The 26,459-nt window shown below is 49.5% G+C and overlaps 1 protein-coding gene across 1 annotated transcript; it reads right to left on the minus strand.

Annotated features, from left to right (window-relative positions):
* Positions 1-203: 203 nt before the first annotated feature.
* On the minus strand, positions 204-25,751 carry DSTYK (dual serine/threonine and tyrosine protein kinase). The gene is made up of 13 exons (XM_061362823.1): positions 25,388-25,751; positions 17,705-18,090; positions 11,089-11,752; positions 8,804-9,078; positions 8,377-8,460; positions 7,130-7,306; positions 6,720-6,849; positions 6,342-6,498; positions 5,515-5,647; positions 5,238-5,351; positions 4,653-4,767; positions 3,488-3,622; positions 204-2,269 (listed from the first exon to the last, which is right to left on the minus strand). Exons 1-13 carry the CDS (start codon positions 25,611-25,613, stop codon positions 2,082-2,084), a joined length of 2,784 nt encoding a protein of 927 aa, XP_061218807.1. The 5' UTR covers positions 25,614-25,751; the 3' UTR covers positions 204-2,081.
* Between the last annotated feature and the right edge of the window lie 708 nt (positions 25,752-26,459).

Here is a 26,459-nt window from a genome sequence, read left to right on the forward strand (position 1 = left end):
AAAGCGGGTGCGTGGAATGGCTCAGCACAACCTCAGGCCAAAGTAATGCAGAGACATTGTACTGAGCCAGGGAAAACCTGCAGACCCCCCCCACCCGTGCCGAAAGAGAAACTGAATGGCAACAAGGCAGCTACAACCAGGGATAAAAAGGCATCAGCTGAAGATGGAGATGGCCACACAGGAAAAGCTACGCACGACAGCTCTGGGATTGCACATACAGAGATTGAGATTTTATTCATACAGTTATTATTTACACGAGCTACCTCTAATAATTGCAAGAGACTGACCTTGACTCTCCTAGGTTTAAATAAGGTTACGGACCAGCACACACGGTTGGACAGGGTTAATGCTGTTAGTGGCACTGGTGGCACCAAGGCAGTGGGATGCTGAAGGGTTCATCCTGCGCGTGTGGCTCCGGGTGGCTGCGCTGGGAGCAACTCCTGAGTGTCTGGACAGAACCACAGCATTAATGCCACCACAGACCAGAAGAATGCCCACACGTGCAGGTAAGTAAAAAAAAGTCTTTATATATATATACATAAAAAAGCATTAATTCTGTTTATTGCACAAAGGAAGATTTAAACTAAACTAATACTGCAGGGTTATGTATCCCTTTCCTTTGTTCAAGCTGTTCACCAGGCAGACTATCGGTTGTCATTTTGCCGTATCCTAGCCAATAAATTCCAGCCACAAGGTGCAGTAATTCCACATCCCTCCCCTACTTCAGATGCAGCATGTCAGCTTTCCTGGGAAACAAAGCCATTGAGTGCCCATCCTCTGCAACTGGAAGGAACAGGAAGCCCAGGGAGAACTTGCCAACTCACTATTTCCTCATGTCATAAACAAGGTGCGTGTTCTATTTCAGCCTCCACCCTGTAAGTAGGTTACATTAAGATCAATCTTGCCCCAGAAACGCATAAAGGGCAAGGAGATTATTTGCAGAAGCAGCCCCCCCTGCCCATACCCTTGTTGCAAAGGATCCCTCCCCCCCTTTTTTGTTCAATACAGCCAAATTCAGGATCCCGGAGTGCAGTGGTCAGATGAACAGGCACAGCCACTGAAGAATGAATGAATGAATGACCTGTTTCCCCTCGAGTATGCTCTCACCAAGCATGTGACTTGAAATAAAAAGCTGAAGAAGAGCTCTTTAAAACTATGGCTGGCACAGCACAAGTTAAAACTGCTTTTCCAAACCCCAAATGTCATTAAAAGGAATTGGCATTTCCCCCATGGACAGTCATTAGTTGTAACGACCTGGTTTTGGTATTCCACCGTGTTACGTCTGAGCAGCCTTCCCTTGCACTGGAAGACTGGAAAAGGCCGCTCAGGTTTCTTCAGACATTCAAATAACTCTTACGAAGCAGAATGACCAGAAAGACAGAGCTTGTTTGCAGAAGGAAGAGGTGAAGGGTACAGAAAGGATAAATAGCTTATAACCTGGGGCATCTGCACTGCACTGGCACAGTAGGTAAACCCCCTTAGTAAAACATGGAAGCTTTGCTCCTGTCAATGTAAACATGTTGAGTGTTTCAGGAAGCTCCTCCAGGGATGCTCTCTTAGCTTCTGAACACTTCCCAGCCTAGAGCCTCTGCTTTCTCCTTCCTCTCCAACCACGCTGTAATTGGTGCCAATCGGAAAGTGATTGGGATGTAGTTATGTGTGGACCAAAGGCCACCCAGGACCAGCAGTTAATGGGAAAGGTCTTTACTTTCCCAAGTAAAGACTGCTGTGATCAGCTCCTGGCAACACAGGTGCTACCTGAAGCACAAGAGATGTTTCTTTGATTGGTGTTTGTGTGGGATTGGCAAAAATCCCTTTCAGTTCAAGGGCATGGATTTTCTACCTTAGTTGCACAATTCCATAGTAAAAGCTGCAGTGGGATAACTGGCATCAGTGGGGTGTGCTGGGGGAGATATCTCAGGCTGCTATTCAAGATGGAACATCCCCGAGGTCTCACCTCTTCTGGTTGCTGTTACCTGTCCCACTCGTGTTAGCCACAGAGAGCTACACCGCAAGAAGCCCCCTGCAGAGCCAGGGCTTCCGAATTCTCCCACAATCAAAGATTCTTCTGTGCTTCCTTTTCAAGTCGAGTCATCCAACCCTTTATTTGGGTGCTCAGGGCTTGACTTGCAGAGCCTGTCCATGATCCCCTGCAGCATAGGCTGAACAATGCCCAAGAGAGGGCGCTGGGAGGAGTCTCCATCCCAGCAGGCTTCCATCAGCTGCCAGCATTCCTCATCAAACACAGGGAGACGCTCCGGGCGAACTCCTGGCAAATGGAGAGGGACATGGTTACCATCAGTACAGCTCAACCAGAGAAAACACTGCCTGGTGCTCACTGCTCTAGTGCAGGCTGAAGTGACCCAAGTGGACTGGCTGGGGTCTAATGCTCTTGACAAAGGCTTACTCTTCGCAGTGGTGCTGACATCCTTGGGAGCATTGCTGGGTTTGCTCAGATCATGCACACTTCCAGGGGATGGCCAACACATCGATTCTCCTAAAATCCCAGACTCGGGTTGGGTTGAAGGGACCTTAAAGCCCCTCCAGCTCCAACCCCTGCCACGGGCAGGGACCCCTTCCACTGGAGCAGCTTGCTCCAAGCCCCTGTGTCCAGCCTGGCCTTGAGCACTGCCAGGGATGGGGCAGCCACAGCTTCTCTGGGCACCCTGTGCCAGCGCCTCAGCACCCTCACAGGGAAGAGCTTCTGCCTAAGAGCTCAGCTCAGTCTCCTCTCAGGCAGGTTCAAGCCATTTTCACTGGAGCTTCCTCATTGCAACTCTTTGGGAGCAAACTCAGGTCCCCCCCCAATCATAGTGGTGGCCATGGGAGCCAGTTCAACAGGAGAACAAGCACTGAGTGCAGCCTCCTGACCAAATAAATACAAGACTCACTCATCTGAGTTAAATCTTTTTCACATGAGAAGGGGAGAGTTTATATGGACAGGAACTAAGGAGACAAAGAAGGGAAACATTCCAACACCATGAGGCAAGCACAAAGGATTAAGCTACCATAAAACATACACTGCACCTACACAAGTATGAGAGTAAGTTCCTATTCTGGGGAACAACTCTGTGTTTGACTCGACATCAGCTTCCTCAGCATGCTGCACACTATAATGGTACAGATCACCACAGCCTCCAGAAACTGCAGGGGATTAAACATTCCTTAGGGGATCATGCTTGGCTGGCTCTGGGGCCTGGTTTACTTCCGAAGTGGTGTACTGTTCGCATGGTTCAAGCAGTGCGCTGGCAGAGCTCTACAACACTATGGCAAAGAGGTGGTTAACTGAAAGCCTGGTTTATCCCTGCTGGTTTTAGTCAGACTTCGAGAGTATTTCCAAGTTTAACTCTTCAGACTGCCAGTAAAGCAACAGAACTTGTATTTCTACCTTTTGGTTACAAGGGCTAAGACTGGATTTTCTCCTCTCCTCCCATTATACTCAAGCATCAAAGCATCAACCAAGAGAGTTCAAATAAGCCACTGATACCTCTTCTAACGTTATTCCAAAGGTGATCTTTGCTTGCACATCTCTCGAAAGCCTCTGGTAACTTCACGTGTCCCGAACAGATGTACCAGAACAGAATGCCAAACGCATAAACATCCACTGAGTTATCGTACTTCCCTGTGACAAAACCACATGTGATCAGCAGGACAAACAGCACCTTCATCGCTGCAAACCCAGCAGTCTGAGAGCAAATGTCAGTGTTCCTTTCACTGCCTCAACTTAAAGCCACAACTTCAATGCCTGAAGGCAAGGCTTGTGTGAAGCCAAGGAACCCAGCAGGAGTCGTTGCCAAAGGTGGAGGGATAAGAGTTAACACCTTCTGGTTCTCAGAGGATTCATGCACTTAACCTGGACCAGCAGCTCCCAGGCTGAGGCTCACAGACCACTGCAGGTGCTTGGACTTCAACACCAACGTCTGTAAGGCTCAGTTCTGCTGCTGCTGGGGGTCTGTCAGAGCCAACATCAGCCTCAGCGCAGAAGCTGGGCAATTCCACCCACTGAATTAGAACAGACTGAGCACACTAAGAGCCAATGCTCACCTCTGTAAGGCCAAGTCTAACCTGCTAGGCATGAGTGTTTCGGTTAAGAACTACCTAAATGGTACTGTCTAAATCAAATTGAAGCAACCCTATTTGTGTAATTGCAATCTTGTCCAAGCAGGGACAGCATCTCAGACCAAAAGGATTCTGTCTGGACCTCGGTGCTACCCTAAGATGCTTGCTTAGGAGAAATGTTTAGAGAGTGCTTGCTAGAAGCACAACTCACAGTGAATTTGAACACACTCCAAATGTTAGTAACAGCCTGGAAATCCCTTCCAGGGGACCCTTTCTGCAGTATTTGCCTATGAAAGCCAAGTATTTCCAGCTTCCTAAGAACTAAGAATTTAACTTCCCAGTTGCCAAGAGGACTAACAACTTCAGCAAAGCTTTTGAATCCCACAGTTCTCCTTCAAGTAAGCAAAAATTTAAGACCAACTTAAAATACAGGAAAAAATAGAAAGCATGCATTGTAAGCAGTTTGCTTCTGGGGTTTGGGTTTGGTTTGTGGTTTGCTTTATCATTAAGCAAGCTGGGATCCTCATTCAAAGGAATGGCCTTCAAAACTCAAGGCAGAGCAGGACAGCAGCGGATTCAGTCAATGAGCATACCTGTAAAGAGCTCAGGAGCCATATGAATGGGTGTGCCTACAATACTGCCAGACATCATGGCTTCTGGTTTGCAGAACCCCAAGTCAGTGATTTTGGCTCGATTCTTTTTGTCAAGCTGTAGAAGAATTCATACACAGGCAGCTGAGCACCACACTTCTCAGGTTCAGGATTGCTTTTCAACTGTTTAACACTGAAGGGCTGGGCATCTCTCCCTAAGTCACCTTCTCTGATTCCTTGGCTGCTCTTGAACATTTACCTAGCTCACCTCAGTAACAAGACATGCCTTCACTTGTCTTCTCCATAGAGGGTGTGGTTGGGATTTAACAGAACCAGGAACTGTAAGTCCTACTTGTAGCTCAAGCTCTCCACCTTCAAGAGAAGTCACTCTACTGCTCCCTTTCCCCTAGACTTTCTGCCTGAGAAATGAGCTAGGGAACCCTCACTGCAAGGCAAGTTGTGCCTGAGACCACAAGTTAAAAGATCCTGTATAAAGATGCTATCATTTCATTTCCATTATGGCTTCTCCCTCCCACTAAAAGGACCTTGTAAGGTTCAGGATTAGCCAGATACAAAAGTTTTCCTTACCAAGACATTTTTGAGTTTGATATCCCGGTGCACAAGCCCCTGACTGTGAAGATAACGGATTCCTTCCACTACATCCAAGGCAATCTGTAATCGTGTTTCTAATTCTAGCCCAGCCTGAAGAACAAACACAGATTTCATTCCTACAAATGTGCCAAAAAAACACTCAAAACTAAGCAATTCTACCCCTGGTTTACAGATTAACAGGTATTTAGATGTGGACTGTTTTAATGTAGGGATATAACACGTATGTACACACACACACAGAGATTGTGGTTACCTTTAGTCCTGTATAGAGGTCTCTGTGCAACCGTTCCATTATGAGTAGGACAGCAATGCTGGAGCCTCCTCCATAGCCATAGTCAATCACAGAGCCATGGAGATGCACAAGCCTCTCGTGTGTCTGCAGAGACCTAGAAGCAGTTCAGCACAGACTTGGTCAATTTTATACCTTCCTCCCCAGGCCAAGCCTCACCTCGTGAAGACAAATGCCCAGTACCTGCAGCTTTAGCACAACAGTACAATACACTTACACCGTGCACTGACAGCTCCCAGCACCCCACAGCTCTGAGGACCATAACAATATACATCTGCCCAATCCAGTAAAACACAAGAAAGCCCATTAAAGGTTACAGCAGCAAAGAAACACTGCAGGATTTCAGCTGTCTGCACTGCAGTACCTGCCTGCAGCTCTTGACTCAAAACAAGCTGGTTTCTGCAGTACAGAGCCATCACTTTCCTTTGTGAATTCAGACACGACAAAGGCAGATTGAATCATCCCTCCTTTCCCAACACCAAGAAACAGGTGAGAAGAACCATTTGCTATCATACTCAACTCTAATTTGCTTTGCATTTGAACAGCACACAGACCAGAGAATCAGATTAAGGCAGGAAGGAGCATGCCTGCCTCCCATGCCTGGTGTATTCCTGCAGTGGCACTGGCAAGATGTCCTGTCTCTGCTAGAAGGGGCAGCTTCATGAGATGAAGTCACTGGTTACAGCATAGAATTACAACAAGCAAGGTTGTGCCTATGCAAATAGCATTTGTTTGCAGCAGTGAAGTGAAGGAGATCCATGTGCAAGGAGATAAGTGCTTGTGATACACACCTCATATAGTGAAACTCGAGTGCAAGGTCATTCCAGTGCTTCTCATCCGGAGGAACAACAGACTTGAGTGCACATGGGAAATGCCCTCCCCAGCTGTCACACAGGTAGACCACTCCATACTGTCCTCGGCCCAGCTCACGGCCCAGCTTTGGTTTGCCTGGAAGGCACAACATCCATTTAGTCAGACTTCAAACCATGTTTATTGCTTCCTGTAGACCATCAATCAGGCTGGCAGCCCAGAGCCTGGCACCATTCAACCACGTGTCAGATGGAGCCTCACAGAAGCCCTTGAGCGAAAAGCAGAATAGCTCTCCCACTCCATGACACCCACTGGCTGCTTCAGGAGGTAATCCAGAGAACACCAAGCACAACACTCACCGTGTAACAGCACATCCTGAAGGGACCTGCTCTCCAGCGAGAGCCGGGCCAGCCGAGGAGCGTGGTCCTTCCGCACCTTCAGCCACAGGTCTTCTGTCCTCTCCAGCCTGCCAGAATGGCCGTCTTCTAACTGCAAGAGATAGCCCACATACACTGCAATCCTGCCTGCTTTGAAGCCTCCTGTAAAGAGGTCAACAGGCCTTGTACAACTGGGTAAAGATCCTACTTAAAGCATGCCTAAAAGCAGGACCTTGTATTAGGGCACTCGCATCAGCTCTGCAACCTCTGCCTACAGAATGGCAGCATTAACTGCATGAGCTGCAAGTTTAGCTCTCTCTGCAATTAAAACCCCTCTTTCCAGAAGTGGCATGGTAGAAACCAAGGCCTCCTCAACAGCTCCACACACTCACCTGACGGAGAGAAGCTGCAAAAGCCTCATGGGAACTGTTTAGCCTGGTCCGGAACTGGCTGCAAATGCTCTTGGCTAACTTGGATGCACTGAGGCTCTCAATAGCATCCTGAGCAACTTTCCTCTTCCAGTCACTGGTGATGGCAGGAGGGCTGACCCATGTAATCCGCTGGATTATCTACTCCAACAGGAGAGAGAATTAAGGCACTAGCACAAAAAACCCACAAAGGGTCAGTCCACTTAACTCATCCTGCTTAGATACCTGTGATAATGCAGTCATCTAAACATAGAATTGCAATAAACTACTAACAACTTAGAGTTAACATGTTGTTGCTGTACACACACACTAAGAGATCTGATTCTTCCTCAATATCTGCTCAGTTCAATTCTACATGCCAACCATCCTTTCATGTCTGGCCAAGAACACACTTGACTGGACAACACCACCTGGAAAAGCACAGTTGTGGTGCAGCTAAGTACAGGCACAGCATGAGCAATAACCCAAAGAACTGTTCCCAAACTGATGAAAGCATCAGGGAAGCAGCTTTCTGGGGGACAGATGCTGTCAAGGTGTGGAAATCCTTGCTGTGGGTATACACATCTCTGAAATTGCTGGCTGATGAAGATGCCCTGCTCAGCCCTTTATCAGAAGCCACAGAAATCCAGCTCTGCACAGCCAGGCTGGATCCTTCACCCAGGCTGAAGAAGAAATCGAAAGGTTTGGTACCACTCCATCTGCACTGCACCTGCTTGGGGAAAAAAAGTCATATTCCTCCCATCCATACAAGGAATCTCAAGGGGAGAAAGCAGTAAAGGTCATCAACAGCTCAGAGAAAGAACTCCAGACAGGTGAATGCTTTAAATTCCTGCCTGTTAAAGTAAAGACCTGGGGAAATCTGGGCTGCTCTGGAGGGAGGAGGGTGAAGTGACACTGCAAAACAAGCAAAGCACCCACAAGAAACCCCCAAACCCCCACCAGTTACCCAAAGCAAACAGCAAGTTCAAAATGCTAACCATCAGAACAGAAAGGAAACACCAAAGAGATACTTCCCTCACATCAAGTATTAGTATCCCCAGGAGAAAACTACACTTTATATATATACTTATATACTTATACATATGCTTTAATGGGGAAGCAACAGCTTTTCAATGCATGGGCCCAGAGCCAAAATTTAGAGGGCAGCTGCTCCAAAAGCATTTCACTGCACAGTGACAGGTATCAGAAATCAATGCTAAAGATGCTCATACCTGTTTGATCTGTTCCCACAACATCCTGGTTACTGTTGAGCCAGAGTGGAAAGTGACTTCAACATGATAAGCTGCATTTAGGATCTAGAAAGCAGGGGAAAGATGAAAGTATAGGAACTGGGCAAGCTTTGATCACTATAAAATGTGCTAGACCCTCCGAAAATGAGACGGGATACTCCATGATTCACTCAGTTTAATTTATTTCCTGTATTAAGCTCATAGGTGTTTTTATCTGGATCCTATATCCAGATATTGGAAAGGTAACTCCTGGGCCTTTACATGAGTTTCAGAACCTCCCTTGATGCCACCAGACCCACCCAGAGCTCTGTTCCTCTCATTTCGGGGAGCATTGCTCCTCCCACCCCTGCTGGATCAGGATACAGACAATTACTAAGGATACTCTAGAGAGCCATTTAAGCCACCAGACCTGTTTGAGATAATTGCTTGTGATGTGCACAGAAACATCCTTGGACTTCTCCCAGCTTCTTGCAGGATGCACTGAAACCTCCCAGGACTCCTCCAGGCTCTTCAGGCACCTCTCCAGAGTCCCTACGAAGCTCTCTCGCAGGTAGTCCACCGAACTGATCAACTTGTTGGCAACTGCTTGGTTTAACCGAGAAATAATCAGCTCCTGGATTTGCTTAATACAACACTTGATGTCCTTGGAACTCACAGGCTCCCCATTCTCAGGAATGATGATATCTGCATCAAAGGAAAGAAAGAGGCATCTTCTGTATTCAACACAGCATCGGTGCGCCAAGGACTGAGAGCTGCTTGGAGTGGTTTGTAGAGAGGAGCTCCAGCACAGCCCCAGCTGGTGGCTGAACTCACAGAATACTCACCACCAGCACTCTGTAGCTACTACAGGTTTACAGTGATGACAAGTCAACTATCACCTCAAACAGCACAGGGCAGAAGCACACAGCTGTATTTCTGTCTAAAGAAGTACAGGCCAGGAGATGCTTCCAGGCCATCCATAAGCACTGCTGGATGTTGAATGTTCTGAAGGAAGTGACAGAACAACCACCCTGGTTCCAGGACACCTCTTTCCTGCTCCTGGAAAGGTTCATTAACACCTTGGTATTTGTAAACACACACTGAGCAATCACTGCTCCCACACTGAGTACTACTATGTTACTACCAGGAGATGAAGGCCTTGTCTCTGGAGTTTGGCCAACACCAGTCTAGTGTACTTAACACAAACCCAGTGATCAGCAGATGGCATTAGCTCCTTCAAGTAACACCTTCCTTCTTTTAGGGTACTACTGCAGATACTGGTATCCAACGAGATGCTACACTCTAAGTGATGCCTGCTGTGCAAATAAATACATACACGTATTTACTGCAGATGTTTTACCTTGTGCTGCCCCTAAACATTCTCCTAGATGTAAAGAAACCTGAACTCAGGTACTGCAGGGCTCCAACTCTGGGAAGAGTGGGACAGACAGAACACAGGAATTACCTGTCTTGCTAATGGAACAATAGCAGCCCTACACAGGTAGAATTAACACACTACTGTTAGTGTACACTAGCTCGCTGGGGTACTTTATGGCATGCAAATAAGCTATACTGCAATTAAAACGAGCTCTTTATGAGGACTACATTTTTGTGGGGGCACTACAAAGCAACCATTTCAAGGAACAAGAAAGATCTCACCCAGTTCCCACCTGCAGAAGCAAAACCATCAGATCCTAACCTGCAGTATTAAACATAAACCAATATTTACTCTATGTTCCATCCCTGGCAGTGTTCCAGGCCATGCTCACAGAGCCTTGGGTGACATTGCCTATGTGAGGCGTTCCTGCCTATGGCAGGGGACTGGAACTGGATGATCTTAAGCTCCTTTCCAACCCAAACCATTCCATGATTCTATAAAACCTCTACTTAAAAGCAAAGCAGAAAAAAGAGAGTTGTGAAATATCCAACCTACACCTTTTCACTGTGATGTTTATGACAGACCCCATATCCCTGCAGACAAACTCTGGGCAGGCTCTCACCCTCCGCAGTTTACACATCCTTGTGTGTGCTTCCAGCTCCTGTGCTCCTGGCAGTTGTGCTACAAGAAGATGCAGTGAGAATCCTTCCATTTGCCAAACCCACACACTAAATGCCAAGCAGAGGCCTCAGGAGCACAGATTTGGGGGGTGGGGGGGGTTAAAAGAAGAACTTTACCTACCCAGAAGGATTTTATTTTAGGAGGTTTTCGACCCAAAAGCCTTACGCAAGCCTCTCAAAGGAATCACACAAAGTACAAATCAAACCTTCGCTGCTACATCTCAAAGAGCTTTTTTTTTTTCTTAGGACAGATTTATTCCCAAGTCTCCCTGAGGCACAGTAGGGAGAGTTCCTTTCTTTTTCAGCAGAATAAGAACTGAAAGCAGGAAAGTCACATACCCTGAGAAGTGTGCAGCAAGCTCCAGGGGGAAAGGTCTGATTTGTAGGAAACCAAGGCTGCATTTAGGGGCTGCACAAGATAAAACACCTGCAGTAAGTATGTATGTGCATTTCTTTGCACATGAGGTCCAGGCCTTGTTTAAGGACAGTGCTTTTTACTCATGAAATACTATAGCTAAGTTCTCTGTGTTTTACTTCTCAGTTTTCTTACAAAGCCACTTGCCTAGGCTGTCATTAACCTTCCCTTAGCAGACAGCAAGGGAAGCCACTCTTCTTCAAAGCCCCCAACCTTCCCATTACTCTCCCAGCAGTAGTTACCTTTGAATTCCATATTAGCAGCATCCTCCAAGAGCTCCTCCTTCATATTGCTGAGAGTCTCTATGATCATGTCCTTCATCTCCTCTTGCTTGCGGTTGGCAATGTTCATCAGCGACTCATAGAGCTCGTTCTCCTTCTTGCGGGTGTACTCCAGCCTCTTGGGGGTGATCTGCAGGTCCCGCTGCATGTCAAAGGCCTGGTTGATGAAGATGTTGAGGCAGCGGCAGTGCACCTCGTTTAAACTGGTGGCTGCTTCCACCAGGTGCTTCTGAAGGACCTGCCTGGAAAAGGTGCTCAGGAGCCGGAGCTTCTCGAGCTGCTCCACCAGCATGCTTTGAGCATCAGCCTCAGCACCAGGCGCCCCGCAGCTGCAGTGGCTGCTACTCAGGTACTCCAAGTCCATCAGCTGGCAGTAAAGGGAGGACTTTTCCTGCTCAGTTTTTTTGGGAGAGATCAGGTCAGCCCCCGCCTCGGGCACTCTGAAGAAGAAAATGGGCAAAGAGAATTTCTCTTTGATTTGGCGCAGTTCGTTCTCATCGGATGAGGAAAGCTCTGCCTCGCTGATGGCAAAGACGACCACAGGCAACACCTGGTTCACGTACTCCCCGAGGGTGGCTTCAGCAGACTGGAATCCGCGACACGGTGCTACCACAACGTCCACTTCCTAGCAGGGGAGGAAGTGAAAAACACAGGGTTTTGTACAGAGCCTTTTGAAAATGGATCTATCCAAAAATGCACCGTAATTCCTTCACAAAGAGCAAAAGGAGAAACAACCAAACCCTTTCGAGCACTTACGGAGTCTCACATACAACATCATGCTCTTACCTTGTACTAAGTTATTAGTATTATTGTACTAAGTTATTAGTTATTACTCTGATGTTGAACTAAGCCTTCCAGTTCTAGCTCAGTTCAGATCAAGACTTAGAACAAGATTCCCAAAGTGCTCCATGTCATTCCTTAGCCTACAGCTGCCCCATTCTGCAACCTCTCCCACTGATGTTTACCAAAGCTGCAGCTCTTTGAGGAGATACCCACACCATCAGCTTCCAGTGCAGCTTCCAACAGCAGAAAGCACCACACCAGCCACTGCTGCCAAGACAAAGGCAGCATAACAACCAATTCCAAAGAGTAGGCAGCCAAAGGACAGGCGGGGGAACAGATGGCTGTAACTAAGCTTTAGTTCTGACTTGCTGCAGATCCAAATGAAAACTAAGAGATGGGATTTATTTACTAGCTCTCGTACTGCACAGTTTCACTGCTTTGATCATGCTCTTGCTGTTAGAACATCTTAGTAACCCTACTAAAAAGGGCCAGTTTTGAACCCGCTTCCTCCCCTTCCAAGGGAGGAGATGAGACTCACTTCTGGATGTGCAAGAAGTGTTAGGATTGCATGTATGACCCCAGTAAAACAGAATCGAGCCTGGTCTGAGTTGGAGGGACCTTAAAGCTCATCCAGCTCCAACCCCTGCTTGCTCCAAGCCCCTGTGTCCAACCTGGCCTTGAGCACTGCCAGGGATGGGGCAGCCACAGCTTCTCTGGGCACCCTGTGCCAGCGCCTCAGCACCCTCACAGGGAAGAGCTTCTGCCTAAGAGCTCAGCTCAGTCTCCCCTCGGGCAGGTTCAAGCCATTCCCCTTGCCCTGTCCCTACAGGCCCTTGTCCAAAGCCCCTCCCCAGGTTTCTTGTAGCGCCCTAAGGAAGGGAAGTGTCAAAGGCTTTGAAGTGAAGCTCGAATCTCTGACCTGTAACAGGGGTGATAACTGAGCATTCTTCAATCACGTTTTCTCCTCCAGAAAAATGGGGAGACTTGATGAGAATGTGAACAAAATGAGGACACTTGGCCCCATCTCCCACTTGCTCTCAGTGCTAGCAGGGAATCCTTAAAGCCCCGGGGCTCCACAGTGCTGAACCCAAACCTGAGTGATGCACCAGAGGCTGGAGCAGGATGCGGAGTGCTGCAGTGTTCACCAGAAGGGCTGACTCACCCCAGGCACTGTAAACACAGGAGGAAGCCAGTGCTGTCTCTAGGAGACAGGGAGGAAACCAACAGCAGCAACTGGGTCTCCTCCTTCCATAGAGGCCACTCAGCCTCTTTCAGAGACCATCAGTAACATTCCTTGCTCCCCCTCTTTTAAATGGCCTACAGAATTTAAGCACAGGCCATGCAGTTTCATACTATGAGGGATCAAGTCTTCTTCTATGGGAATACCTCTGACTCACACCAGATTCCTGGAATTTTTAAGGTGGTTCTCACAGGGTCACATCGCTGGAAGCACACTTGGAACACTTCTGACAGAGCTGGAAGCATGAAATTGTGCTTAAGTAACTTTACTCCTCTTTCCCTTAATGAAAAGGCCCTTTTTGAAACATGAAAGCCTCCTAGTTCGCAACCTGGACATCAGGAATGCAAAGATCAGTCAAAGCTTTTCCACTTGTGATGCAGAGATGCCTGTCAACACCAAGACAAAGGGGTCTAAAGAGAATACCATGCAGACACCATGTACTCATCCATGGATTCAGAGCTGCAGGGTAACTGCTGCATCCCACCATCCTAAAATAAAAATGAAGGATCAAGTAGGTCAGGACCTCCTGTAAGACAAGAGGAGTCTCCCTGAATGCACTCAGGGACCACTCAAGTGCTGTCTTCCTCAGTCAACATCAGTTAGAAAGCACTTATCTGCTGCATCCCAAGAGGACCTGCTCCTGTTTTGCCAGGCTGGGGGCAGTTCAATCACTGTTTGCTCTGTGAGCTGAGGTGCTGAGAAGCTAAACCCAATTTAGACCCATTTTTACCCAAACTCCTCCCAGCCAGATCAGGCTTTTGCTAAACCAGTTTGAATACTCTGCCTTCTAAGAATAGTCTGTGAATCACTCAAGTCTGACAGTTACTGCATTTATGACATATGGGAGCTAATTCCACTGCCTCCCTATTAATCTGTGGTGTATATTTACCCTCAGATCCTAGTTGGGATTTTTGTGTTTGTTTTTATACACACTCCTCCCCAGTTGGTCTGAAATCTTCCCGTTTTATTGTGCTTCCATGAGGATCCAAAGCTGAAGATCAGGAGCTCTCATCTAGAGAGACTCAAAGAAAGCTGAACACCTCTGGTCTCCAGCAAACACTGCTGGTCAGGAGATCAGGGCACATCCTGCCAAGTCTTCCAAACCTGAAACACTCTATGGACATTAAAATAACCACCCAATAGGTACTTAACCACATCCTTTGCTGCTTGTAACAACTCCTGATTCATACAACGTGAATCAGAGCTGTAGGACCTGAAGAGATGTAACAATAAACCCAGGCTTCTCCTGCCAGAGCTCACAGAGCCATCTTGTCTTTCTTCAGTCACCTTCCAGCTTTGCCAGAGCAGCTGAAAATGCTTCTTTCCCTACAAATCCTGGCTAAAACTCTTCAGACTGAGACCCAGAGTCCCATGAGGCACAAAGCAAGATAAAGGCACGAAGCAGCAGCTCTCAGCCCTGAGACCCTCCTCCCATTCAGCTGCACCATCCAGAGGAAAACCAGTCCTTCAGAGAAGTCCCTTTCAGCTTCCAGGCACAACTGATAAGATTTAGGAAAAGAGCCAACTGTTGACTCCCAGTATAAATCTAACAATCTCTCCATTTAGCTGGATTACTCCCCATGACCTAGATGCATTCCTGTGCAGTGATCCCCAAGGAGCAGAGCAGCTTTGCCAAGGTTCTCCCTTCCCTGAGATTTTAAGTTTAAAAATAACCAAGTTCACCAACCTATTAGCACAAAGTGGTGTTCCCACAGCAGCCAAGCCATGCTAATGGGACTTTCTGCTCCCTCTTCACCCCCTTTTCTGTGAAACAAGTTTGCAATAAGACATCCTCTGAGGAAGCACCATCCCACCCTGGATATCAGCCTCAGGGTGCTCCCCTGGCAGTTCAGTATTCAGAAGTGGTGTATTCTGCACTTGCATTGAATTCATCTCCAAGTGACAGCAAGCAGTTTAGTTAATATTTGGATACTGTTAACTTACCAATAACTCAGCCATTCTTTCCTTGGAGCAATGGCTAACCAGCTTTAGCACACAAGTATGTGCATCAGGGAGCATGAGTCAGCATTAGGTGCCTGCACAGGCCAGCAGCGTGTCATGTAGGTGCTCCAGCCAGCCTGAGCAGTGCAGTCTCTTGGTAAAGATGCTCTCAGGCATGAAGAGCTGCACAGCATTCCCCAGGTCCCGAAGCCACAGAGAGCTCAAGGGCAGCCCATTGGTAGGTCAGTGCCCTCACTATGGGGAACAAGTATGATTTCAAACAGAGAGGCACAAATGAAATGCTCATCTCCTGTAAGTCCACACTACAGACCCACAAATGCTCCTTCACATACTGGGAAGGTGCTTGAGTGGCTAGAACATGAGGGTTTCATGAAACACAGTACACCTACCAGCACACTGCTGCTGGGAGAAAACCAAACAGATCCAGTGTCTGAAGGGGGCCACAAGGACACTGGGGAGGGACTCTTCATCAGGCACTGTAGTGACAGGACAAGGGCTGATGGGTTCAAACTGAAACAGGGGAAGTTCAGGTTAGATCTTAGGCAGAAGCTCTTCCCTATGAGGATGCTGAGGCACTGGCACAGGGTGCCCAGAGAAGCTGTGGCTGCCCCATCCCTGGCAGTGCTCGAGGCCAGGTTGGACAGAGCCTTGGGTGACATGGGCCAGTGTGAGGTGTCCCTGCCCATGGCAGGGCGTTGGAACTGGCTGATCTTTAGGCCCTTTCCAACTCTAACAATAGTTATGATTCTGTGAACAAGGAGTTCTAGGTACCTGGTATGGTAAAACTCAGGTTGATTTCTTCCCCCTCTGCCCAAAAGATGCTGAGCTCCTCAAAATTCTTTGGTCCCTTAAGCTCTGTACTGAATATCAGGTTAGCAGCAAGCATGCAACTGTTACTGGGCTCCTGGTTCTGCTTCACAAGTTAAGAAGTTCCTTCGGAGCAGTTCTGCAGACATGACACTTTGGATAGCATCCAAAGACCTGCATCCATTATTGCTCCAGATCCATATTCCACTTGGTACAGGAATAGTGCCCACGAGCAGCAGACATTCACTTTAAGAACTGACATCCTGGGGTGTGTGGGCAGAGCTGGAGAACTCACGTTAGCTGGAAGGGTGGAAAAACCCACATGCCTCTCAACAGGAGCTCAGACTCCTGGCATCTAGCAGGAGGTTATCCCTAACCCTGTTACCTGCTAAAATGCACTGTGTTCTCCCATCAGCTTTAAAACTGTGTTCATCCTTTAGCCCCCTGAATTCATGGAAGGAATCCTTCGCCTCCATGTGAAGCTAGCTGTGATTGACCCTCCCTTCTTCTATTGGAAGAGCTTTTTATTTCACCAACCCTTTTCAGATCCATCTGAGTAGCTGTTTTCATCTAAGTGGCCTAAATATAACCAAAGGCAGACAGAAGCATCTTTGTCACTCACATGAGAAATCTGAAAGAGGGTTGTAAACTGCCCAAATAAGTGTAAAGCTAAATCCTCTTCTCTCATAGCAAGGCAGAAGATCCAGAACAGGCATTTACTTTGCAGCACCAGGAGCTGGGCTGGCGCTCTCTGCGGAAGCACTGGATGCCTCACAGAGTTCATACAAACATGGCTCTTCTGTCCTCTCTCTGTGGATCCTGGAAGTCATAAAAGCACCACAACAGAGCACTGATGTGGCTGATCTCATTAGGATAGGCTTAAATGTAGCTACAGGCTGGCTCTGTCAACCATATTTCAAACTGATGCATACTGGGTCTTCATTTGCTGCCTGTTCCCAACCACACATCCAGAAAAAACTTACCTTGCTATTTTATTGTTCAACTCTGACATTCAGGCTCTCATTCAAGTGACAAGAGATCCTATTCATGCAATTTCTATTTAAGAATTCTCTATTCCAGGTATTCCCCTTTTTTTGCCAAGCACAACGCTCCACAAGTATTCTACTGCAGTAGCAAAGGCTCAATGTAAGATATGAAATGCAATGGAAGCTCATGGAAGCTATAAAAAGCTATGAAATACAGCCCCCACCTTTAAAGCTCTCTGCTGAACACCAAACTGCAACACTCAGAACAGGAACGTGTTACATAGACAAGCCAAAGGAAAGGCACAAAGCAAGATGCAATGTCAGGAACAGCTCTGAGACCAGACTCCCACCTTCTAGCTCTTAACATCCTCAGCTTCCATTGGCACCACAGGGATGTGAAGAGCCATCCTCTCAAAGGAAGTCGGGTCATTTTATCAGATGTTGGATTAAGAAGCTTTTTTCTTGCATGACAGCTTGTAGCTACTATCAGACAGCAAAGCTAACTCTGAATGACCTGGAAACTGGCGTAAAACTTCAGAAGACACTTGGAGTTCCATGTGAGCAAGCTTGGCTTCCGAGATGGATGCAAACATTACAGAGGAATGCTAACGCTCAGAGTTGACATGGAAACAGAGCACACAAACAGATGGTGATGTCCAGTTAAAATCCTAGCACCAGACTTCCAGCTCCCCTATTAAAATGGATTCCTGTGTTGGAGAGTTTTCACCATTTGCTTTATTGTGGCCCATAACTTATAACTGAAGTTCATTATGACAATGGTACATGGACACCAAGTTACCTTTAGCAGTGAGTAGGGCAGCATGACCTCCAGCTCTGCTATCTGGTGAGCAGGATCTTCATTGTCCCCATGGATCTCTAGGTCCTCCTCTGGTATGGTGTCCCAGTGCCCACGGTGGGCTGCCATCATCTGGACCAGTTCATACTGCCCAGGCAGCGCCAGGCTAATCCGGGTTTGTGTGCCATGGGTGAAACGGATCCGGCGCCTCTTGCAGTTCTCCTCGTTGGTGATCTTGGTGGTGGGGAGCAGCTTCTCCCCCAGCAGGATGTTGAGTAACTGGCATTTGGCATTGCAGTTCTGGCCAAGGATCAGCAGGCAAGGGTGCCAGCTCACGGTCCGCTGGAGCTGCTCTTCTTCATGGCAAGGGAAGGCGATGAAACTCTGCCCTAGAATTGAGGACAAGCTGCGTTAGGGCAGGTTGACTGAACAAGTCTATCTCCAAGCCAAATGTTCACACCACTGTCCCACTGCTAAGAAACCCACATAGCACCAAGGCTGCCTACCAGCCCCACACAAAGATCCACAGCAGCCTGTCACACAAAGCCATTAAGACAACTTGCCACCTATTCCACCCAAAAGCATTTACACAGAGCTCTCCTCAGCAGGTGAATGGGAGGCTCTAAGAGTCAAGAGGCAACTCCTGTCAAGGCTGAAACAACCAAAGGACTAATTTTGCCTTGGGTTGGAAGTGTTTTGCCTTGCTCCAGAGTTCAAGGAGGCCCAATGGGTCACCAAGGCTAATTCTTGCCCAGTTTTGATGCCCTGGCTGCACAGAATGTTCCTATTGCATACCAGAAATAAACTCAACTATGAATAGGTGACAGTCCCACCCACACACTTCAAAATGCCAAATACTTTGCATTGACCAAATCCCACGAGTATTACTGCCCAAGCTGGTTGACCAAAGGCTAAGATCATTGATAGTGAAGCAGCAAAAGCTCCTTTCTAGCCTCAGGGGAAGAGTCTTGCTAAATTGCTTTTCTCCAGCAGGCAGATGACAAGACCCAGTTTGCTGAGACATGGCAGCAGAGCCAGCAGCCTCTGTCAGCAAGCACAGTCCCAGCTCATGCTTCCACCAGGGTAGAGATGAGCTGAAGTCAAACACTCTTTGCCAGCAGCCAGGTTCCTAGTGCAGCCTAAACACGAGGGAGCTTGGCTCCCTTGAGCACACCAACACTACATTCCTCTCCTAACCTGCACAGCTGAAATAGGCACGGTTTGCCAGATATTCTTATGGATTTTAAGAAGATTTAAGCTGTAAAAGGAAACAATTCAACATCTGTATCTTCTTCAGAGTAGCAGGACTCACCCATCCTCCAGCTGCAGCACCACTTGTACCATCCCACTAAGCAGGCCCTTTGAACCCTTAGCCCACAGTGCCACTACTCCTTGCATTTGCCTTGCCACACTAATTCAGTCTCAGCCCTGAATTTAGGTCCTGTACTCTTTTACAAGTCCTAAATACAGCTTTTCCCACGCTCAGCCATCGAAGCTGAAGCCTAAGCAGCTTTGTGTTACCTTATGCATAGCAACAGAGTAATTCTGGTAGTACAAAAAACCCGGGATACAAACAAATTCCCCATCTGCTGCACTTGAGCACAATCCCTGGAGCACAGAGCAGCCAGTGTTCCACCACAGGCAGGGAGCTGGCCCATGTTCCCAGGGCTGAAGGCAGATGGAACCCAAGAACAAAATGGCAAATGGTGACAGCAGTCCCCAGAAGAGCTGCCAAAGCTCACAGCTAGAACCCAGTACAACTGCCCTGGTATCAGGCAAAGCAACAGGAAACCAGTTTGAAGAGACACAAATACAACAGAGCAGAGAAGCAGCAGTAGGGATTCTGTAGGGAGAAGTCCCGTTTCACCAGGGCTATTAAAATCCTTTTAATGAATCATGTTCTGGCATCCAAAATTGTTTCAGCATCTCAAGCCCCAAGATGGATCCTTCCATCCCATACAACACTAAGGAAACCCCTCTCTGCGTCTCAGCAAGCCCCTCTCCTGGACCTCTGCCCCACACAGCCCCAGATGCTGGCCCCATAAACTGACAGCTTGGAAAAAGGTTATGGGAGATGTCACTTGAAGTAGGACTGGCGCAGAACCGTAAGCAGCCTTTCAGGACTCAGAGTGATAGCAGAGTGGCCACACGCAGTGAAGGGCAGAATCTGGGTAGCAGCTCAGAAAGAGAAAATCCAGCAAAAAGCCACAAATAGGACCCTGAAGCCTTCATGTACGAGATAAAGAGCTCCTTTGATCTGGTTCCATCTATTGAAGCTTCAACTGGAATTCAAGCTTGCTGTTCAGCTGTACACGCATCAAACCACCTCTGCCCAGGCTCTGGAGAAGGACAGAAGAGGCTGGTTGCACCCTCTCCTTGTTCTGGGTGGCCTCTGCATTTACAGGTACTTACTGTCAGTATAAAATGACCGAAATACAGCAGCTCAGCTCAGTTACTGAAGCACAGGATGGATACAGAAACCCTACATCTTTCAAACACTTCCCATCTTTTCATGCACACAACCTCCCTGTGATAGGTCAACAAGTTTACTACAAGTGGTTGTCAGTAACAAAGCCATTATACTTCACATTGTCACAGTGAAATATTCCGAGTGCAAACCTGGCACCAGCACCAGGAGTCAGATTCAGCTCTCTCATAGACCATAGAATGGCTTGGGTTAGAAAGGATATTAAGATCATCCAGTTCCAACCCCCTGAAGGGGCAGGGACACCTCACCCTGGACCATGTCACCCAAGGCTTTGTCCAACCTGGTCTTGAACACTTCCAGAGGTGGAGCATTCACCACTTCACAACTAATCCAGTGCACCACCAAGGCACCCAAATCATGGCAGTGGTTTAATGCTGCACAAATCCATCCCTGGGCATCTTACAGCAACGTCAAGCTCCCAAACCCAAGCAAGGGCACGGTGGTGGAGCTGTGGCTCACATTCTGCACTGCAGAAAGCGTAGCACTATTTCTGCACATCCGAATAAGACACAAGGTGAAAACTCTCATGAAGGGTGATGCCAACACTCGGAACATAAAGAACTCAAGCACGGAGGAATACGAGCCCCCCGATTACCTAACAAAAACCAGATTAGATCTCGCTTCCTGAAGAGAGGCAGGGATACTCCCATATCTATGGGAACAGCTCCTGTTTGTGACAGAAGTCTTGCCAGAGGTCTTAGCTGGTGGTATGTTTTGTGTCAATGTACCACACCACTGGGAGACATGTGATAAAGACATCAAAACAAATGGCTGCAGGGGGAGTCCTCCAGTGCATGCATCCTGTTAAGCCTCTTTTGATGAAAGGAGGCCTGTCCATAAACAAGGACGTCTCTCACCAAGACTCATTTCATAATCCACTCAAACACTTGACAGATGAATCCTAGGCTGAGTTTATGGAATTTTAGGTTGAGAAGCCATAAGCATTTACTCACTCCCTCTACACTCCTGGTCTCACTTGTGTTCCTATTCTAGCTTCAATAGTACACACACATAACAGTGCTTAACTACAGCTGGACCCTCATACCTATAGCAAATACCGCTGCCTTTCACAGGAATCTTTCCATTCCTGATGGTTGCCAGAAAGCCAACCATATCCTGGCCTGCCTCAAAAGGAATGTGACCAGCAGGTCAAAGCAGATGATCCTGCCCCTCTGCCCTGCCCTCCTGAGACCCCCCTTGCAGCACTGGGTGCAGTTCTGGTGTCCCCCACGTAACAAGGACATGGAGCTGCTGGAGCAAGTCCAGAGGAGGCCAAGAGGATGCTCAGGGACTGGAGCAGCTCCTGTATGGAGCCAGGCTGAGAACACTGGGGCTGTTCAGCCTGGAGAAGAGAAGCTGTGTGGAGACCTCAGAGCAGCTTCCAGTGTCTGAAGGGGGCTACAAGGATGCTGGAGAGGGGCTCTTCATCAGGGACTGTAGTGACAGGACAAGGGGTGATGGGTTCAGACTGGAACAGGGGAAGTTCAGGTTGGAGATAAGGAAGAAGTTCTTCCCTGTGAGGGTGGAGAGGTGCTGGCCCAGAGAAGTGGTAAATGCCCCATCCCTGGCAGTGTTCAAGGCCAGGCTGGACAGAGCCTTGGGTGACATGATCTAGTGCTGAGGTGTCCCTGCCCATGGCAGGGGGTTGGAACTGGATGATATTAAGGTCCTTTCCAACCCAAACCATTCTATGATTCTATGATTCGTAGCATACTTTGACCACTACAAGACTTAACATACAGCTGCTGCACCATTAGTAGCTTCTATGGGCTGCAGAACCCAGCTTCACCTTCTGCTTAACTTGAAGCTTGCTAGTGAGTACCTCCTCCCATCTGTTTGAGGACTTGTTTCACAGGTACCCTCCCAGCCACCCCTCCACACATTATCTAGTCTTAAACCCCATCTTCTCATGTTGACACAGCTCACAGCACAACAGCAGCCCCAACCTTTTGAGCATCGTAGTGATCCAGGCAGAGTAGTCACATTTTAACCAGGATACAGACCCTCTGTCAACACAGCAGCAGGATGAGAACTCTTCTAACCCCTCTAGTTAATACATTCACCCCCTATGAAAGGCATTTCTATACAGAGTCATTAGGCTACCAAGCCTGCGGCTTTCCACACACACTCATTAAGATAACACCAGAGCTGCTGGCCAGAACCCTGGAGATGCTCTGCTCTGAGTACAAGAGGCTTACTTGTGAAACAAGTAAACGCAGTTTACTTGTGACATAAGGCGAAAGAAATACCCAAATCTCAGGCTCCTCAGCCAAGAGTTCAAATTATTTCAAGCACAGAATGAAGCAAACCACTATTAATAGAAAGGGTTGTGCTGGTTTGGGTTTCTTCTTAGTATCTTTATGTATTTAAGTAAAATCTGCAACTGAGTCCCTAAGAATATGGTTTTACAGTAAGTGAGAACACAACACACAGGAATAAAGAGCTGCCAGGGCTGCACAGGCTCAAGCTGCAGATTGTCAGTGTACCTCAACACATCATTCTTCAAAGCCTACTCATGACAAAGCAGACCTGGAGAACAGACAACATTTCCTTGAATGCTTCAGAAACACAGACAGTGCAAGCAGCGCTCCCTCCCTCCCCTCACAAACAGTAGCTGGAAGGCAGTTCTTTTTTACCCTTGAATTTACTATGAGGAGTAACTCCTGGTGCCAGAGAGGCCACAGAGGAGCCACCTGGCCAATGACAATCCTGTATGGACAAACACTGCCCATCATGCTCCTAAGCAGAGGAGGGTGGGATATAAAAGCAAGCAGATATTTGCTCCTTCAAGTACCCAACCCTGGCTGCCTCAGCTTACCTGAAAGGTCAGTGGCTACCTCACAGCTTAGCAGACACTCGGGCCTGATTTTAGACACAGTAACTTAGGCTGTGCTTTAGGCTGCTTGAGTTGACTCTAGAGGCAGTTCTATGCTGGTACAGCAGCTCACAGGTGTCTCAAGAGCAAACCCCTTCACATCTGGTTTGTTTCCAAGCCCTCTGAATTTACTCTCCCAGTTTGTTTTTGCACTTCAAGCCCAGCACTAAGTGTCCTGCCCATTTACCTTCCTGCTCTTTGTGTTGCACAAAACATCAGCACTCACAGACTAATTCCCACTGCAGAAGGTCTGCAGGATTATTTGGACACAATTCCTCTCCCTTTGACACCACCTGTAGGGCAGATTCGAGGCAAAAGTGGTTCTGTCAGTGAGAACTGTGCTCCTTAAACCCCCTGAGAGTGCAAATGATCTCCCCCTGTCAGGAGCTTCATCCCCAGCCATGAACTGTCAGAGAAACAACACAACTACAGCTTTATGGAGACAAGAAATACCAAGGCTCTGGGCTATGCATCTTCCCATGTCTTACCCAAATCAACCATCAATGGCTCCTCATCCTCACTGCTTCACAGTTATTGTGCAGCCTCCCTATTCCCCCAAGTGCTGCTTTTCATCCTCTCCTTTCCTCTTCCCACACTCCCCTCAAGACAACTTCCCACCTTCCAGCAGCTTTACTGGCTTGTGTGTGCCCTGCCCGGAACACGTCACCACTTCACCAGCTTCAAACCTACTGAGCTGAGGTCTCTGTTACAAGAAGGGTCAATGTTAGCCAACCTCTGCCGCCTGAAACCCCGAACCAAGAGGCCACACTGTTATTAGTTTGCATGAACAAGCTCTGAAGCAGTCAGAGCCTTTCCTTGGGGCCCTGGCATTTAAGGGCCAGTTGGCAACAGACCGAGCAGGAGAAGTCAAACAGGGTCAAGGCAGGTATTTAAACAGAAAAGGTTCTAAGTGCTCTGTATTAGAAACACCAGGTTTGGTGATATGTGTGTCCCGCGTTAGGAATGCTGCATCCCCACCTGCAGAGCTCTATGAGCAGACCTGCAGAGATGCTATTTGACAAGCACTGTTTTACAAGAAGTCACCGAGCAGAAGAGCAACTCCCGGGAAGTGCTGCCATTCAAACAGCCTTGAGACCCACAGAAAATAAGGGAAAGCAACTAGTTAGAAAGGAACTAACTAGTTCCTGCTGCCCAGCAGTCAGAGATGCAAACAGAGACAGCACACCTGTACATTCCCTTCTGTTCTGACAGTTCCCATGCACGTGCTTGACTTTGGCTGGCCACCACGTGCCCCCCAAGCTGCTCTATCACTGCCCTCCTCAGCACGGGAGGGAGGGGAGAATAGAAGATGGAAAAGAAAGCCCTTGTGGGTCAAGATACAGGCAGTTTAATAAAGCAAAGGCAAAGGCCCCATGGAGAAGCAAAGGCAAACAACAGATTTATTCTCTGTTCCCCATCAGCAGGCGATGCCCAGCCACTTCCCGTGAAGCACAGGTAGCAGTGGCTCCAGAAGACAACTGCCATAACAACAAATACCCCCTGCTCCTCCTTTCTCTCAGCCTGTGTCGCCAGGCCATGGGCACTTTGGGACAGTCCTGGCTGTATCCATCCCCTCCCACACTCAGCACCAGCCCAGCCCCTGGTGGGTTGTCAGCACCGTCCTAGCTCAATGCTCACAGCACTGCAGGGCTGCTAGGGGTTAAATTAACCCCATCTCAGCCAGACCTGGCACACTGGGACAGCCCTGCTTTGACACAGGGTGACAGAAGAGCTCAGCAGCACTTTAGATGAAGGGCAAGCCAGGAATGGACAAGTACCGTGGACAAACAGCCAAGAGAGGTGACGCAGGAGCCATTTGGAAACGAATAAAGAGCTTTATAAATGTCTTAGGTCACAGCAAACTCCTCACAAGACAGTCTTCTGTACAGAGTCGTGCACACGCAGGACAGCCTGCACCCGCGACAGACGGGGGTGAAGGTGATGAATGAAGCCCAGCACCATCCCTGCTATTGCCCACAACAAACGCACTGCCACGCACACCAGCCCCATGAGCTGCACCTTCCTAACTCCCCCCCCCAGCTCCCGGACCCCATAAGGATCCCGATGATGAGCAGAAGGGCCCCTCAAAGCTTCTCACACCCCCAAGACAGCGCTCCATACGCGCTCCCACCCCATCGAGCCCCCCATCCCAGACCCAGCAGCTCCCCACAGCCCACCCCCGGCCTCCCCAACCCTCTCAACGCCTCCCGGCTCACCCCACAGCACCACGTTTACCCCTACAGCCGCCTCCCTTCCCCGCACACACCCCCCCCCCCGGCCTCCCCGCCCGCCCCAGGCCCGGCCTTCCCCGTCCCCCTCTCACCGTCCTGCGGGGCCCCGTCCCCGGCCGCGGCGGGGAGGCCGTCGCCAAGCGCCGCCGAGGCGAAGGGGTGCCCCTGGGAGTACTTGACGTCGCGGAAGAACTTCTTGGTCTCGCGGAGGTTGTGCTGCAGCCGCGCCAGGTGCCGGTTGTAGTGGCCGAAGGAGCGACACAGGTCCCGGATCACCCCGCCGGGACCCCGCCACAGAGGGGCCCCTTCACCCTCCATGTCCTCCGGGTCCGTTCCGCTATCCCCTCCCCACCGCGGGGGACACTCGGCCCCTGCCAGCCTGCCGCTCCCGGACGCTCCGCCCGCCCCAAGGGAACGGCGAGGCCCCGGCGGCCGGGCCTTCCTCGCTTCCCCCCACCCACCCCTCCCGCCTCCCCTACCCCCGCCGCCGCCTTCCTCCGCAGGGGCAGCGCCTCGGCAAACCGCGCTGCGCGCTGCGCGGAACCTTTATCGGAGCGCCGCGGGGCAAAGGGGGAGGAGGCCGGGCGGACCCCGGCCAGCGGGGCATGCCGGGAGATGTAGTTCAGGGGCGCAAGGAGCCTGCGCGCCGCGCGGGGTATGCTGGGAGTTGTAGTCCTGTCGCGCTCCCCGGGGGCAGGGCTCACCTCGCCGCGTTCCGAGGGGCGCAGGAGAGGTTTCATTATTAATTACAATTAGAACCAATTAATAAACAGTTAATATCAATTAACAACTGTATCGACAGGGGGCACGAAGCTCGCGTCGCCCCCCCGCGGCTCGCCCCGTCCCCGCGCTGTCGGCCCGGCTCGGCGGGCGCGCCAGCACCGCGCGCCGCGCCAGCTCCGCGCCGCCAATCGCCGCCAATCAGCGCCTCCGGCCCCGCCCCTCGCCCCTCGCCATTGGCCAGCGCAGCCGCCACTCAGGCCCCGGCGGCGGCGGCGGCGATGCCGATGCCGGTGCCGGCGGGCGCGGAGCCGCCGCGGCGCGGAGCCGCCGCCCGGCCCGGGCACGGCGGGGGGGGCGCGGGCGCGGCGGGGGGGGCGCGCAGCCCGCGGGCCCCACAGCGGCCGCCCGGGCGCCGCCCGCCGCCGCGGCCGTAGGACTCCC

Source organism: Neopsephotus bourkii, unplaced genomic scaffold, assembly GCF_033783945.1.
Source record: "Neopsephotus bourkii isolate Nb327-2 ecotype Australia unplaced genomic scaffold, CSIRO-AGI_Nbou_v1 NB_1139, whole genome shotgun sequence".
NCBI lineage: Eukaryota > Metazoa > Chordata > Aves > Psittaciformes > Psittacidae > Neopsephotus > Neopsephotus bourkii.